This window comes from Myripristis murdjan, chromosome 11, assembly GCF_902150065.1.
Source record: "Myripristis murdjan chromosome 11, fMyrMur1.1, whole genome shotgun sequence".
In the NCBI taxonomy this organism is placed as follows: domain Eukaryota; kingdom Metazoa; phylum Chordata; class Actinopteri; order Holocentriformes; family Holocentridae; genus Myripristis; species Myripristis murdjan.
The window spans coordinates 2,767,311-2,784,616 of NC_043990.1; the positions used below are offsets into that span (position 1 = coordinate 2,767,311).

The following is a 17,306-nucleotide window of genomic DNA, read 5'->3' on the forward strand; positions in this document are numbered from 1 at the left end:
GTCTTGCTGCAGTTGTGAAGCTAATTCTTTGGAAATCTTGAAATACAAACTAAAACCTTTCTATTTCCAGTGTCATACAGCCATCAGCTTCCTGTCCATTTCAAAACTGATAGTTTCTTCTTTCACCTTGATGTCGTCTGCATTTAAACCTTCTATTAATATCATGTGCATGAGGATAATTTAAATAGTCAATACTCCCAGCACTGAATAGGAAACACCATGACGAGTGTGTATTAATGTGTGTGTGTGTGTGTGTGTGTGTGTGTGTGTGTGTGTTTGATACTTGATATCTTGATATAAACAACTTTAACTACATTAAATGATTTAAAATGCACAGATAAATATTCTTTGCTGTGTTTGTATGTGTACAGCTATGTTTATGTTTGACCTCTGACCTTCTCAAAGGCTGTTTTCCATCCACTGAGCTTTTCCTTCTCAACCTTCAAGACTGTGATGACTGATTCAGTCCAAACACAAGCACACACTTTCAATCACTTACTTTGCTAAAGTTATTTTAGAGCAGCCTTCATAAAATGGATTAAAGTACTATATTGTGTAAAACAGGTATTCATATTTAGGAATGAGTCACAGGGCTCTAGTTTCGCAGACCTGGCGAGGCGGGGCCATCCCTCCTACCGGCGGAGGGGAGGAGAGAAGGCGTGGAGTGGGTTTGACACAGCCGATTCACATGTAACCAATCAAATGAGCCCCTGTCCTCACTTTTAAAATGCGCTGCGTGAAGGCGTAATGAAAGTTTACACAGCTGACATGGAGGTCTACTGCCGCAGGCGGAGCGGAGCTCAGGAGACAGGCGTGGAGCGGAGACCGGCGAGCAGTGCGGACACGTCACCAAAACCTCACAGGCAGGCTTCCGGAATGTCAGGCACATGAACGATGCAATAAATACCGAAAAAAAAAAACACTATTCAATGATACGATCACAATCAGCACATACATATATCTCCATATCAACTGTCCCGTCACAACTGATGTCAGATCAAAGGAGATTGGCACCGTTTGTGCTGATTGTGAGGTTTTGGTGATGTGCGCCAGCCAGCTAAACTTCCACTGCGCCAGCTCCGCTCCGCCTTGCGCTGAAAGTAGACGTGGTTTCAGATGGCGAGCTTTTGGCGCACCTCGGCGAAGCCTTTTGGCACGAAACTATCACTGCGCCAAGTTGAATCTGTTGACACCTCCCCCCGCTGCGCCGCCACTCCCATCTCGGTGCAAGTCCGTCTGCGAAACTTGGACACTGTCCGCCTCTCCCGTTTCGCCGGTCGAAACTAGCTCTGCGCGGGGTTCGCCTCACTGCGCCACCCCGCGCTGCGCCGGGAAACTAGAGCCCACAGTCTTTTACCTTTTATTTGAAAAGGGGACATATGAAGGATGTCCATTGTTGCTACTTTTATTTATTTCAGGTCTTCAGTGGTTTGTAAAGATCCCTTTTATGTTAAATCCCTTTATGCTGATGGCACCCTGCTTTTTATTTCTAATCCTCGTAAATTTTTCCCTCACCATTGTGAATTTGTTTTAATGTCCAAAAGGGGAATTTTGAGTTTTTCATTTCCTTCTTAGCTCAATAACGACAGCAGCAGATAGGCATCACTGCTGAACCATGGCATCAGAAAAGCCTCAATAGTGAAGATAAAAAATGAAAGATGTTCCCTCTTACTGCAATGTACTATTTTTTTTATTTATTAAATGTTAATTTCTGTATGACAAAATTTGTTCAGCAGTGACATGAGAACAGGAAACATTCTTCAGTCAGTCACAGTGAAAATCTATTTAAAAAATAAATTCTTGGAGAAAAATGTTAACACATATCAAGCTGAATAAAACAACTTCAGTGACATCTGAATCAACACTTTATCATCTATGAATTAATATCCTGATGAGAGTAATGTGTGTCCTTGTTGGAGTGGGTCAGAGCATTTCCATAGAGAGCCACTTTGCATCAGCAGCACCATGCTCCAGTGCTCTGGGAGAGTTTATAGTCCTGAGAGTTGAAGACTGGATGACTGACAGCTGTCCTTCATGACAACAGAAGCCCCAGAAATCCTCCTCATCCAAACATGACTTTGAGCTCCATCCTCATCTGGACTCTCCTCTGCTGCTGCTTGACAGGTAAAGTCCAGAGAATCAAAGTCCTCTCCTCTATGAAGATCTGTCCCTCTGAAATGAAGCGGAGAAAAGCATGACGCTGCTTTGTGTTTTTGTCTGTGTGTCCTCAGAGTCCAGAGGCCAGGTCACAGTGACTCAGCCTGGAGCAGTGAGGGCTGCTCTGGGAGCCTCCGTCACCATCACATGTAAAACCAGCCAGAATGTTTATGCTGGGAGCTACCACTATTTAGCCTGGTACCAACAGAACGATGGAGAAATTCCTAAGCTGCTCATTTATGGTGCTAATAATCGAGCATCAGGGATTCCAGGTCGTTTTACAGGCAGTGGATCAGGGAGTGACTTCACTCTGACCATCAGTGGAGTCCAGGCTGAAGATGCAGCAGTTTACTACTGTCAGAGTTACCACTATATCAGCAGTAAAGAAGTGTTCACACAGTGAAAAAGCGTCGTACAAAAACCTCCCTCAGTCAGACTGAACAGAAACTGAAGTGACTGCTGCAGCTGGAAGCTACTGCAGGGACTGATACAGTTCACTGAGGACACACACACACACACACACACACACACACACACACACACACACACTGTATCATCTTGTTCATAGTGTCAGTGTCAGTTTTCCCTCTGAGCTTCAAACAGCCACCTCCCACCTCAACAAGCTGAAAGTTCCCCCAAATGAAGAGGACAGTTCCAGTGAAGAAGCCCAATCAGAAACATTAAAAGCACAACAACATGGAGCAAAGTGAGCTGCCCTGATGCCGACCCCCAAACCACTGCTGAATGATCCAAGCAGCTTATCCCCCACACATCAACATCCATTCACTGACCACACAGCAAAACGTCACATACACATCAGTAACAATGTATGCTGAGGCTAATACCAATAGTGCAATAAAATGTCTGTTAAACAGATTACATGTTACATTAGTGTTGTGTCACTGTTCAGTGTGATTATGGCTGTGGGATAAAAACTGTTCCAGAATCGTGTGGTGCGTGTTTTGATGGATCTGTATCTTCTGCCAGATGGCAAAAGTTCAAAAAGGTGGTGGACAGGGTGGAAAGGATCCTTGATTATGCTGTGTGACTTCTGCAAACAGCGCGAGGTGAAGATTAATAGTGCCATTCCTTTAAATTTATGTCATTGTTTAAAACTAGCACTCATTCCCATATGCTGATGATAAATTTTTTATTTTTATAATTGTGAATAATGAGAACAATGAGAGCAAGTTTTCTCCAGTAATAAAAGCAGTAACAAAGCATATGAAAGATGCTTGGCCTAATCACTACTTTGCCTGGGAAGCATTATTCTGAATTAAATGAAGCTTTCCTGAAGTTTGACACCCTCATTTACATTTTGAAATCTTACAGTATGTGTACCAGCTGAACCTAAAATCCTCTCCTCCATCCCCGTGCTTTAATATCAGTGAAGATCAGGACAAAGGACACAACTTATTTGTTAAAAATATTTTTTTATTAATATTTTAACATATATAGAGTATCAGCATTACAGCAAGAAAAATAAATGATTATTTAAAGATTTAATGAGAGAGAGAGAGAAAGAGAGAGAGAGGCATGAGGCAGAGTGCAGAGTGAGAGCAGCTGCAGAGTGAAACCAGTAGCAGAAGTCCCAGTGAGTCAGGTCAGTTACTGGGGACACTGGTCTCTCCTCAGTGTCTCGACCTGTGGAGACTGGGAGCCCTGGGTGGCCTCACAGGTGACAGAGCCCAGCTTCCTCCACTGGTCTGCAGTGAGCCTCAGGGTGCTGCTCCAGCTGTAGAGGCCGTCCTTCTCCAGCACCCCGGGGCTCCTGCTCTGCTCCCAGCTGCTGCTGCTGCTGCTGCTGCCGTCCACCTTCCAGGCCAGCCTCCAGTCTGAGGGGAAGCCCTTGTTGGCCAGGCACATGAGCGTGGCCCTCCCCTGCTGCAGCTCCTCTCTGGAGGGGGGCAGCACCGTCAGGGTGGGAAGGGCGTCACCTAGGAGACACCAATCAGTTTAGAGGGCGGGAAATAAGCAGCTGGCAGTCAGTCAGCGGGCGGTTGGACACCTTTACTGTGTGAGAGTCCATTTTCCCCTTTAAGGACTTTCTGTCAGATGGTTTTTATGCTCCAGCAGTCACTCACTCACACCCTGTTTCACTTCCCTTTAAGAAGCCTCTCATGCACATCAGCACACAAACATGATAGGAGCTGAAAACCTTTACATTATACTGGAAATAAATAGAGCAAATATTTGATCACATTTATTGAAAATTTTCATCCATATCAGTTGTGCTATTTTTTTTTTTCAAGAACTAAAATAAAAAATAGAAGGAAATCTGATTTTTGAATACATTTTAAAGTACAGGTTGGGTTTCGACTGTGTTGAAAGAATGGTCAAAGTAAATGTACAGCACTACAGTGTTTGTTTGTTTTTTAATCTGGAATGAGCAACAATGAGGACGCATGTTAAAATAACTGCTTATTGATTAACATCCTGATGAGAGTAATGTGTGTCCCTGTTGGAGTGGGTCAGAGCATTTCCATAGAGAGCCACTTTGCATCAGCAGCACCATGCTCCAGTGCTCTGGGAGAGTTTATAGTCCTGAGAGTTGAAGACTGGATGACTGACAGCTGTCCTTCATGACAACAGAAGCCCCAGAAATCCTCCTCATCCAAACATGACTTTGAGCTCCATCCTCATCTGGACTCTCCTCTGCTGCTGCTTGACAGGTAAAGTCCAGAGAATCAAAGTCCTCTCCTCTATGAAGATCCGTCCCTCTGAAATGAAGCGGAGAAAAGCATGAAGCTGCTTTGTGTTTTTGTCTGTGTGTCCTCAGAGTCCAGAGGCCAGGTCACAGTGACTCAGCCTGGAGCAGTGAGGGCTGCTCTGGGAGCCTCCGTCACCATCACATGTAAAACCAGCCAGAATGTTCATGTTTATAACAGCAACCACTATTTAGCCTGGTACCAACAGAGAGATGGAGAAACTCCTAAACTCCTCATTTACTATGCTAATACTCGAGTATCAGGGATTCCAGATCGTTTTACAGGCAGTGGATCAAGGAGTGACTTCACTCTGACCATCAGTGGAGTCCAGGCTGAAGATGCAGCAGTTTACTACTGTCAGAGTCTCCACTATATCAACAGTCAGTGGCTGTTCACACAGTGAAAAAACGTCGTACAAAAACCTCCCTCAGTCAGACTGAACAGAAACTGAAGTGACTGCTGCAGCTGGAAGCTACTGCAGGGACTGATACATTTCACTGAGGAGGCACACACACACACACACACACACACACACACACACACACACGGTTGATGAGAACATATCTTGTTCATAGTGTCAGTGTCAGTTTTCCCTGTGAGCTTCAAACAGCCACCTCCCACCTCAACAAGCTGAAAGTTCCCCCAAATGAAGAGGACAGTTCCAGTGAAGAAGCCCAATCCAAATCATTAAAATCACAACAACATGGAGCAAAGTGAGCTGCCCTGATGCCGACCCCCAAACCACTGCTGAATGACAGCTTGAAGTCTCTGAAAATCCATTTTCATGTCATAGTGGAATGAATGGAAACCAATGGCTGTAATCAAAGGGAGGAAAATGATATGTGAGTTCTTAAATACCACTGCTTGCTTTGGGAAAAGATCAGCAGGAACATTTTGTAGATTTGACACTGAACATTCAGAGTCACTGGGATGGTCCTTTAAGGGCTCATGTCCTCTTATGAGAAGTTGTGAGCTCAAATGGCCAACTGTAATTGGCTGATCTGTGGTTCCAGCCCGGTAATGTCACCACCTGTTGTGCTCTGCAGCAGATGACATCACCTGGAACCAGCCAATAGCATGTCACCGATTCAGTGTCCTGATGTCTGCCAGCAGATGTCAGGCCTCACACACATTTGGGTTTGGGGTTTGGGGACTTTAAGATTGATTTATTTTTTCTTTCTCTCATCTTTATCCACATTCTGCTCAAGTTAGTTTTCACTGAGCTCAGAATTTCAGGTTAAAAAGTGAAATGTACCAATCAGTATAGTATAACACAGCAAAGGAAGTAATGCTCTTTTCACTCTTTTCTGACATGTAAGTTGTTGACTTTTCTTAATTTGTCCACAATGTGTAAAGAAAAGTGCAATAAAGCAGCTGTGAGTCAGACATCATGGTGAAAGGAGGAAAAAGGATTTAATGAAACAAATGATATTAAACATGTATGGAGAAACTTTTTTTCAACAATTAGTTTTGGTTCTCTGCTAAAAGTCCAGAGAGCGACTGATCCATTGAAAACCTCATGGTTGTCAAGATGACACGGCTCTCTCACTGTGGAAGGAATGATCTGACAGAAATTCATTTTACTTTGTGAAACCTGGATGATAGTGTTGTAGTCAAGACCGCACCAACTGAGACCAAGGCATTACCGAGACTAGAGAGTAGCAGCACAATGAAACGAATCTCAAATCTAAGGAAATTTGTTGTCTGACTTCTTGTAAAAAGTATGCCATCATACTTTTTAAAATTGCATTGACCTGACAAGCAATGATAAATATGTCATTTCATAAAGAAAGATTAAAAGAAAAAGGAATAAGGCCTAAATTAAATGAACTAAGTAGAAAAAAAACATTTAAGCAAGGTTTCTTGAACATGGGTCTTCAACTTAAGCAATTTGAGAACATTTTGCATTTTAGTGCTTTGACAGCTATAGTTTGACTCATTTCAAGCAATTAAGGCTTTTTTTTTTGTTTATATCTTGAAATAACATGTTAATCTGGATTTGTCAGGTGAATATTGCTTATAATGAGTATAAAGAGATTAATACACCTCCATCTGAAATAAGATACACCTTCTTTTAGTTTTTGCATGGGTCTTATAAAAGACACAAGTCGATTTCCAAAGATGCAAAAAAGTAAGGGTTCGGGGTTTTTCAGGATGATGAAATTGAATACTGAATATAAAATTCCATTTATGAGCTTCCATTTATATTTTAATGAATATTTATCAGGCTAAATAATGATTTTTTAGGAACCTTGTGTGAAGGAATTTATCATTAAAATCATGTATTGCGTTAGCCTTTGTATGACCTCAGAGTTAAACGGGTGGTATGTGCCATGGAGCAGACCCTCTACCAGCTTATCTCATTTATAGGTGATCAGTTACTTCTCTGGAATTTATGACTAGACCTGTTTATTAGCTAGGTTTGTTTCTGGAAAGTTCTTATTGCTTTATTACCTGATTGACTATGTAAGACATGCAAAGTATATGTAAAATCAGAAGACCTTAAAAGCTTTCTGTCACCTCTGTCACATTGACAATCTACCTCCAAGCTTTGGTGTGTATGATTCTCCTGCTGTCACAGCATTAAAGGCCTGAAGACCATCTGACTGTTCGTTTTTGCTGTAGACTTCCATGACACCTTGCATGGATGCTATTTTTTTAACATATATTTCAGCATTATTACACAAGAGGGTGTGAAGTTACAATAATGACGGTCAAGCACACCCTCGAGTGTAATAATGCGATTATACAACTATTACCAACAAAATAAAATGTATAATCAAAATGTATTCATACTGTGGGCATTTTGCTCTCAAAATATAAAAGTTTTTTGCTAGCATTCTCTCCACTTCAGCGGAAATACATGAGATCTGACATTAACTAGTCCTTGTCAGCCAGCCAACTTGGGCTTATCGAAACTGAATAAATACCACACATAGCAACACAAAACTGCTTTGCTAGCTTAATCATATTGCAACTAGAATATTGGCTGAAAAAACAAACAAAAAAAAAAAAAAAACATTTTTTCATGGACTGATAAAAGTTAAACTTCTGCCAACTTCTCATTCATTTTTAATCTAACAGGTGCCGTGACAGCGACTCAGCAACACAGCTGATCTTTATCTACAACCAACTTATATTAACAGTTATATTTACATATAGGCCACTGCTTTCCAGTGTCAGCGCCAAAACAAACATCTGTCTTTTCATAAACTCACCAGCAGATGTTTTATTTCAGCTGGGGGTGTGTCAGTTATATAATTTCAACCCCACCTTTCAGGGGCCTTTGCTAATCACCTTTTCAGGTTATTATCAATTTACCTCTGAAATAAAGACCACAGTTTTCACAGATGTGCTTCAATGTAGAGATGCAAACAAATTGACAAATTAATTAAATCAATGGCCTAGGCAACTCATAAAGAATAAACAAATGAATAATGATTAATAGGCTAATTAATAACTGATAACTGATAACATTAACACATTAATAACAAGAAGAAAGTTATAGCCTGTACATCTCTGTGGAAAATCTTACAGGTACTGTCCGTGGTTCTGAATGCGCATCAGCGGCTACTGTCCATGGTGCTGAATCTGCCTCAGCAGGTACTGTCCGTGGTTCTGAATGTGCATCAGCGGGTACTGCTCGTGGTTCTGAATCTGCCTCAGCAGGTACTGTCCGTGGTGCTGAATGCGCCTCAGCGGGTACTGTCCGTGGTTCTGAATCAGCCACAGCAGGTACTGTTCGTGGAGCTGAATCTGCCTCAGCGGCTACTGTCCGTGGTGCTGAAACTGCATCAGCAGGTACTGTCCGTGCATTTCATTCTCTTTATTATAGAAATTAAAGCCCCATAAAATTCACGGATCCTCCATGAATTTTATGGGGCTTTAATTTGTTTAGCTCTTCTTTACTTACACCTGCAAAATCAGCTGTTTGCCCGGTGTTTTTCAGGTAGTCTTGTAGACATTTGACGGCCCTCTTCTGTCTTGTCTTCCTTGTTCAGCCATTTACCCAAACTTAGGTCTCCAAAGAAATCAAAATTGACAACAAAACGGTCCATTATGCAGACTAACAAAGCTGACAGTGGCTTTTGATGCGGGTTTCAGTGAAATGTTCCGTGTTGCCATAGAAACCACACAGACTCGGGCAATAAGCTATAGGCGGAGTAATATTTTCAGTGATGAGGTATTTTTCATTTGAGCATGGCTAGCCCTGCTGTCATGCTCATTTGAGCATATTCTAAATGTCTGATTGACCAGCCAGATTGCTCGGTTGGATCTACGTGTTGTATAATTTTTAAAAATCTCACGTACCCCCTGGAGTTCCTCCACATACCTCCAGGGGTATTCGTACCCCCATTTGAGAAACTGTGCTGTAGGGTATATGCCCACATCAGCATAAGCACTGACATCTTCTGCTAAAAACACAACCATATAGGAAATCAAGTTGATCATATAATGATGTCCCTTACTGTATCGACCTCAGGAGCCATGACAGCTATGAAAAACTGTGACACTGCCATTTGGTTCCTGTTCGTTCTCATGTTTATTCTATGTTGATCCCCTCGTGCATGTTGCCGCACGTCAGCCAGTCCACCATGAGGCACAGAAAACACTCGCCGACACGTCTTGCAATTTGCCTTGTAGGCCTACTCGTTGCCATTGACGCTGTCAGGCCACGGGTTCTCTCTCTTTGCATTCACGTCTGTACTTTAGCAAACATTTTTGCTTTTGGAGATGTGGTGGAGTGTCGGTTGTAGCCAACATCTTTAAAACACGCGGGTGCCCTGGTGCGCGCAGTGCGCAGTGTCCGTGTGTGTAACTAGGCAACCCATGACAGGAGCGGGTAGGCAGGCAGACAGTCACAGAGAGAGAGACACAGCCACGGGAGGTGGAGCTCTATCCGCTGTACCTCGCGTCAGCTCCTCACTAAGCGGGTCCTGCTACAATTACATTAGCTGCCTTTAACATTTCCTGTGTTTTATTTGGTTCATTATTCAGTGTTGATGTGTGTGTGACAGACGTGTATGTGGCATTTATGAAAATACGGGACAAATTACGAAACATTTAATTGTCAATTTACGGACTACCAAAATACCCTAATGGCCATGAAGAACTTATGCAACAAGAGAGAAAGCCAGCCAGAGTTTGCTGACATTTTTCATGGCGATTTCCCGGGACGCCAAACATAAGCACCGCTTCTCCAGCCGTCTTTATCCACTCTTGTGTTCAGGGGGCGTGTCACTCAAGGTGTTGCAAAGGCTGTGTGACACTGGGAAGGCAGAGGCTGCACTTTCCTTTTTTCTCTTATCAAAGTATTGAGAGCCTGGTCTCGACTGGTCTTGAGCAAAAATCCCGAGTCCGCCCAGTCCGAGACCGAGACAAGACCGAGTGAAAATGCCTTCGATTCCGGGTCTCGGGTACTACAACACTAGTAATCGTAGTAGTAGTGGTAGTGGTAGCGATAGAAGTAGTAGTGGTAGTAGTAGTAGTGCTGGTGGCAGTAGTAGTGGTAATAGTGGTAGTAGTAGTAGTGATAGTAGAGGTCGTAGTAGTAGTAGTGGTGGTGGCATTAGCAGTAGTAGTAGTAGTAGTAGTAGCAGTAGTAGTAGTAGCACCAGAGGTTTTGGGCAATAATACTAAACAAAAATTTCAGAGATAAAAGTGTCACACCATTATTGGTTATGGATCACTCAGGGACTATAATAATGGCAGTTTTATAATGAAATCTAATTACTGTCATTGCTGTAGGGAACCAACAAGTTCAATGCAGTCTCCAACTGAACCACTAGGTGGCAGTAAAACACCTGACAATGCTTTGCCTCTGACAGCTGTAGCTGAACGGCGCCACTGTAAGCTGCACGATTTGCACATACCCACACATTTCATTGCATGTTTGTTTTGTACCACAAATTCATTTTTTTTCTATTGCTTTACTATTTATGTATTTTTTTTATGGGCACAGTCTCGGTCACAAACGAAAGGTCTCACTGGAAAGGGGAATGGAACTTGACATACATTGACGTCCATCCTCCCTCTCCATCTCCCTGCATGGACTTTCTCACTCTTTTTTTTCCCCTTTCTGCCCGTAGAGAGAGACTGGAAACAGCCTGTGCTCGGGTTCGAACCCGAGGCTGCTGGTTCTGAGGATCTGAGAGAGATTTGACAACAAAACTATTTTTTTGCTATTTTTCATCAAATCTGAGAGATTTGATGAAACTGGTCTTCAAGGTTTCTCCTCCTGCTCTGAGCTCAGTAACCATGGCAACAGACAGGCATCGCTGCTCAACCATGGCAACAGACGAGTTTCACTGTTAAAAATAAAGGCTGAGAGCCACATGACCTTCAAAGTACCAAGGTTTTACTTACCCACTGAAAATGAATATAGTATAGAATAGCCTTTATTGTCATTGTACTGCAAGTAGTTCCAACGAAATTGCATTTGTTATATGCACCATATAAAACCATTGATAACAAAAAGATCACAAGAGGTATAAAAGAATAATATATATATATATATATATATATATATATATATATATATATATATATATATATATATATATATATATATATATATGTATATATATATATACATATATACATACATACACACACACACACATATATACATATATACATACATACACACACACACACACACACACACACACATATATATATGGGGGGGGGGGGGGGGGGTGCTTATGGCGGGCTGTCTGCGTGTGAGTGTGTGTGTATGGTCCAAGGGAAGCAGCTGTTTGTCAGTCTGCTGGTGCGAGATTTGATCGACCTGTAGCGTCTACCAGAGGGCAGCAGGTCGAACAGGGGGTGGGCGGGGTGTGTGGGGTCTCCTGTGATGGCCTTGATCTTCCTGAGGCAGCAGGATGTGGCCAGTTGTTCCAGGGTGGGCAGAGAGTGGCCGACGATCTTTTGGGAAGTTTTAATGACCCACTGCACTGCGGTTTTGTCCTCAGCTGTGGAGCCTGAATACCACACATTCAGACCGTACATCAGGACACTCTCCACCGACAAGTGATAGAAGGCCAGCAGCAGCTTCTGGTCCAGGTTGTTTTTCCTCAGGACACGGAGGAAGTGAAGCCGCTGCTGAGCCTTCTTCACCAGGGTCTTGGTGTTTGGGGTCCAGGAGAGGTCAGCTGAGATGTGCATGCCCAGAAACTTAAAGGTGGAGACAGTTTCCACCTGCTGTCCATTTATAAGGAGGGGAGAGTGGGCCGGTCTGTGTTTCCTGAAGTCCAGGATCAGTTCTTTAGTCTTCTGGACATTCAGGCTCAGGTTGTTGTGAGAGCACCAGGATGACAGCCTTTCCACCTCATCCCTGTACGCTGTTTCATTCCCATTTTGGATAAGCCCAACTACGGTGGTGTCGTCAGCATATTTTATGATGCTGTTGGTTGGATGGGACGGAGAGCAGTCGTGGGTGTGTTTAAATGTAGTTTACATTTACACATTGGGGCAAGAATGTGAGGTCATTTAGTCTTTCTTATCAACATTTTGTGTGTGTGCTGAAACCAACATCTCACTTTACTGTAGTTGTGTTTGCCACTGAGCGACACCGATGGGTTTCACAACTGAAAACATGCACTAACTGAATATATTCTACTTCTCCTACAGCAGGCTGGTCATTTTTGGTCAGAAAAAATCTTTATTTTCTATGATCCATTTTCATGGTCTTTAGTCTTTATTAAGAGCTTTGGAAGACATCAATTGTCACATATAAAACCATCTTGGAAACATATTTAGAATCATCATACTAAACCAATGGAAATATAACTTAGGAATATTATTTATCAGGGGTTTATTGAAAATTCTGATGAGAGTAATGTGTGTCCCTGCTGGAGTGGGTCAGAGAATTTCCATAGAGAGCCACTTTGCATCAGCAGCACCATGCTCCAGTGCTCTGGAACATCCGTCCCTCTGAAATGAAGCGGAGAAAAACATGACGCTGCTTCCTGTTTTTGTCTGTGTGTCCTCAGAGTCCAGAGGCCAGGTCACAGTGACTCAGCCTGGAGCAGTGAGCGCTGCTCTGGGAGCCTCCGTCACCATCACATGTAAAACCAGCCAGGATGTTCATGTTTATGATAGCAAGTACCACAATTTAGCCTGGTACCAACAGAGAGATGGAGACACTCCTAAACGGCTCATTTATGATGCTACCACGCGAGCATCAGGGATTCCAGGTCGTTTTACAGGCAGTGGATCAGGGAGTGACTTCACTCTGACCATCAGTGGAGTCCAGGCTGAAGATGCAGCAGTTTACTACTGTCAGAGTTACCACGTTATCAACAGTCAGTATCTGTTCACACAGTGAAAAAGTGTCGTACAAAAACCTCCCTCAGTCAGACTGAACAGAAACTGAAGTGACTGCTGCAGCTGGAAGCTACTGCAGGGACTGATACAGTTCACTGAGGACACACACACACACAGACACACACACACACACACACACACACACACACACACACACACACACATGGTTGATGAGAACATATGATCTTGTTCATAATGTCAGTGTCAGTTTTCCCTCTGAGCTTCAAACAGCCACCTCCCACCTCAACAAGCTGAAAGTTCCCCCAAATGAAGAGGACAGTTCCAGTGAAGAAGCCCAATCAGAAACATTAAAAGCACAAAAACATGGAGCAAAGTGAGCTGCCCTGATGCCGACCCCCAAACCACTGCTGAATGACAGCTTGAAGTCTGTGAAAGTCCATTTTCATGTCATAGTGGAATGAATGAAAACCAATGGCTGTAATAAAAGGGAGGAAAATGATATGTGAGTTCTTAAATACCACTGCTTGCTTTGGGAAAAGATCAGCAGGAACATTTTGTAGATTTGACACTGAACATTCAGAGTCACTGGGATGGTCCTTTAAGGCCTCATGTCTACTTATGAGAAGATGTGAGGTCAACTGGCCAACTGTAATTGGCTGATCTGTGGTTCCAGCCAGGTGATGTCACCACCTGTTGTGCTCTGCAGCAGATGACATCACCTGGAACCAGCCAATAGCATGTCACCGATAATGTCCTCCAGCAGATGTCAGGCCTCACACACATTTGGGTTTGGGGTTTGGGGACTTTAAGATTGATTTATTTTTTCTTTCCCTCATCTTTATCCACATTCTGCTCAAGTTAGTTTTCACAGAGCTCAGAATTTCAGGTTAAAAAGTGAAATGTACCAATCAGTATAGTTTAACACAGCAAAGGAAGTAATGCTCTTTTCACTCTTTTCTGACATGTAAGTTGTTGACTTTTCTTAGTTTGTCCTCAATGTGTAAAGAAAAGTGCAATAAAGCAGCTGTGAGTCAGACATCATGGTGAAAGCAGGAAGCAGGATTTAATGACTCAAATGATTTTTAACATGTATGGAGAAACTTTTTTTCAACAATTACTTTTGTTTCTCCACTAAAAGTCCAGAGAGCGACTGATTCATTGAAAACCTCATGGTTGTCTCGATGACACGGCTCTCTCACTGTGAAAGGAATGACCTTACGAAATTCATTTTATTGGTAAACCTAGGTGATATAATAAAGTTAAAAATCTATCAAACTGTGCCACCATAAAGCACAACAGAGGACACTCTTGAAGTAAACATGTCAAGCCAAATGTAAATATAAACTATCTTTATTAAAATGTTAGTAAAGTGTCAGTGGAGAGTCCTATGTGTCCCTGTTGGAGTGGGTCAGAGCATTTCCATAGAGAGCCACTTTGCATCAGCAGCACCATGCTCCAGTGCTCTGGGAGAGTTTATAGTCCTGAGAGTTGAAGACTGGATGACTGACAGCTGTCCTTCATGACAACAGAAGCCCCAGAAATCCTCCTCATCCAAACATGACTTTGAGCTCCATCCTCATCTGGACTCTCCTCTGCTTCACTCAGGGTGAGGAAAATCATTTTTCTGTGATGTGAGAATCATTTGGAGTGCAGCTGAGTTTCACCTCAACATCTCATGTCCAGTGTTTCTTCTCTCTCTTCAGGGTCTTTTGGACAAAATATTGTCTTGACTCAGCCAGCAGCCAAATCAGTCCAGATTGGTCAAACTGTCTCTATTGACTGTAAGGCCAATCCAACAGTTGCTCATTACACTGGCTCAAAGTATTACCTGGCTTGGTACCAACAGAAACCTGGAGAAGTTCCTAAAGCACTGATCTATGTAACATCAGATAGGTTATCAGGAATTTCCTCCAGATTCACTGGAAGTGGAGGAGGGAATGGAGTCGACTTCACTCTGACCATCAGTGGAGTCCAGGCTGAAGATGCAGCAGTTTACTACTGTCAGAGTGAACATTATATCAACAGTCAGTATCTGTTCACACAGTGAAAAAGCGTCGTACAAAAACCTCCCACAGTCAGACTGAACAGAAACTGAAGTGACTGCTGCAGCTGGAAGCTACTGCAGGGACTGATACAGTTCACTGAGGACACACACACACACACACACACACACACAAACATACACACACATGGTTGATGAGAACATATCATCTTGTTCATAATGTCAGTGCCAGTTTTCCCTCTGAGTTTCAAACAGCCACCTCCCACCTCAACAAGCTGAAAGTTCCCCCAAATGAAGAGGACAGTTCCAGTGAAGAAGCCCAATCAGAAACATTAAAAGCACAACAACATGGAGCAAAGTGAGCTGCCCTGATGCCGACCCCCAAACCACTGCTGAATTACAGCTTGAAGTCTCTGAAAGTCCATTTTCATGTCATAGTGGAATGAATGAAAACCAATGGCCGTAATAAAAAAGGGAGTAAAAATGATAAGTGAGTTCTTAAATACCACTGCTTGCTTTGGGAAAAGATCAGCAGCAACATTTTGTAGATTTGACACTGAACTTTCAGAGTCACTGGGATGGTCCTTTAAGGCCTCATGTCTACTTATGAGAAGTTGTGAGCTCAACTGGCCAACTCTAATTGGCTGATCTGTGGTTCCAGCCAGGTGATGTCACCACCTGCTGTGCTCTGCAGCAGATGACATCACCTGGAACCAGCCAATAGCATGTCACCGATTCAGTGTCCTGATGTCCGCCAGCAGATGTCAGGCCTCACACAGATTTGGGTTTGAGGTTTAGGGACTTTAAGATTGTTTTTTTTTTTTTTTCTTTCCCCCATCGTTATCCACATTCCATTCAAATTAGTTTTCATTGAGCTCAGAATTTCAGATTAAAAAGTGAAATGTACCGATCAGTATAGTATGACACACCAAATGAAGTCATGCTCTTTTCACTCTTTTATGGCATGTAAGTTGTTGACTTTTCTTTGTTTGTCCTCAATGTATAAAGAAAAGTGCAATAAAGCAGCTGTGAGTCAGAAATCATGGAGAAAGAAGGAAACAAAATTAAATGAATCAAATGATATTAAACATGCAGAAACTTTTTTTCAACAATCAGTTTTGTTTCTCCACTAAAAGTCCAGAGAGTGACTGATTCACTGAAAACCTCATGGTTCTCTCGATGACACGGCTCTCTCACTGTGAAAGGAACGACCTGACTGAAATTCATTTTACTTTGTAAAACCTAGATGATGTAATGAAGTTAAAAATCTATCAAACTGTGCCACAATAAAACACAAAATTCTTGAAGTAAACATGTCAAGCCAAATGTAAATATAAACTGTCTTTATTAAAAAGTCAGTAAAGAGTCAGTGGAGAGTAATGTGTGTCCCTGTTGGAGTGGGTCAGAGCATTTCCATAGAGAGCCACTTTGCATCAGCAGCACCATGCTCCAGTGCTCTGGGAGACTTTATAGTCCTGAGAGTTGAAGACTGGATGACTGACAGCTGTCCTTCATGACAACAGAAGCCCCAGAAATCCTCCTCATCCAAACATGACTTTGAGCTCCATCCTCATCTGGACTCTCCTCTGCTGCTGCTTGACAGGTAAAGTCCAGAGAATCAAAGTCCTCTCCTCTATGAAGATCCGTCCCTCTGAAATGAAGCGGAGAAAGCATGACGCTGCTTTGTGTTTTTGTCTGTGTGTCCTCAGAGTCCAGAGGCCAGGTCACAGTGACTCAGCCTGGAGCAGTGAGGGCTGCTCTGGGAGCCTCCGTCACCATCACATGTAAAACCAGCCAGGATGTTTATACTGGTTATAATGATGATGGTGATGAAGTAGCCCTTCTATCTTGGTACCAACAGAGAGATGGAGAAGCTCCTAAAATGCTCATTTACTTGGCTAATACTCGAGAATCAGGGATTCCAGGTCGTTTTACAGGCAGTGGATCAGGGAGTGACTTCACTCTGACCATCAGTGGAGTCCAGGCTGAAGATGCAGCAGTTTACTACTGTCAGAGTTACCACTATATCAACAGTAAAGCTCTGTTCACACAGTGAAAAAGTGTCGTACAAAAACCTCCCTCAGTCAAACTGAACAGAAACTGAAGTGAATGCTGCAGCTGGAAGCTACTGCAGGGACTGATACAGTTCA

General features: G+C 42.8%; 1 gene segment (V, D, J or C); it reads right to left on the reverse strand.

The window, feature by feature from the left end:
* Positions 1–3,762: 3,762 nt before the first annotated feature.
* LOC115367524 (Ig kappa-b4 chain C region-like) overlaps positions 3,763–17,306 on the reverse strand; it is a 19,476-nt gene continuing 5,932 nt past the window's right edge. The window contains 1 exon segment of the C gene segment in view: positions 3,763–3,972. Within this exon segment, the coding sequence occupies positions 3,766–3,972 (207 nt within the window).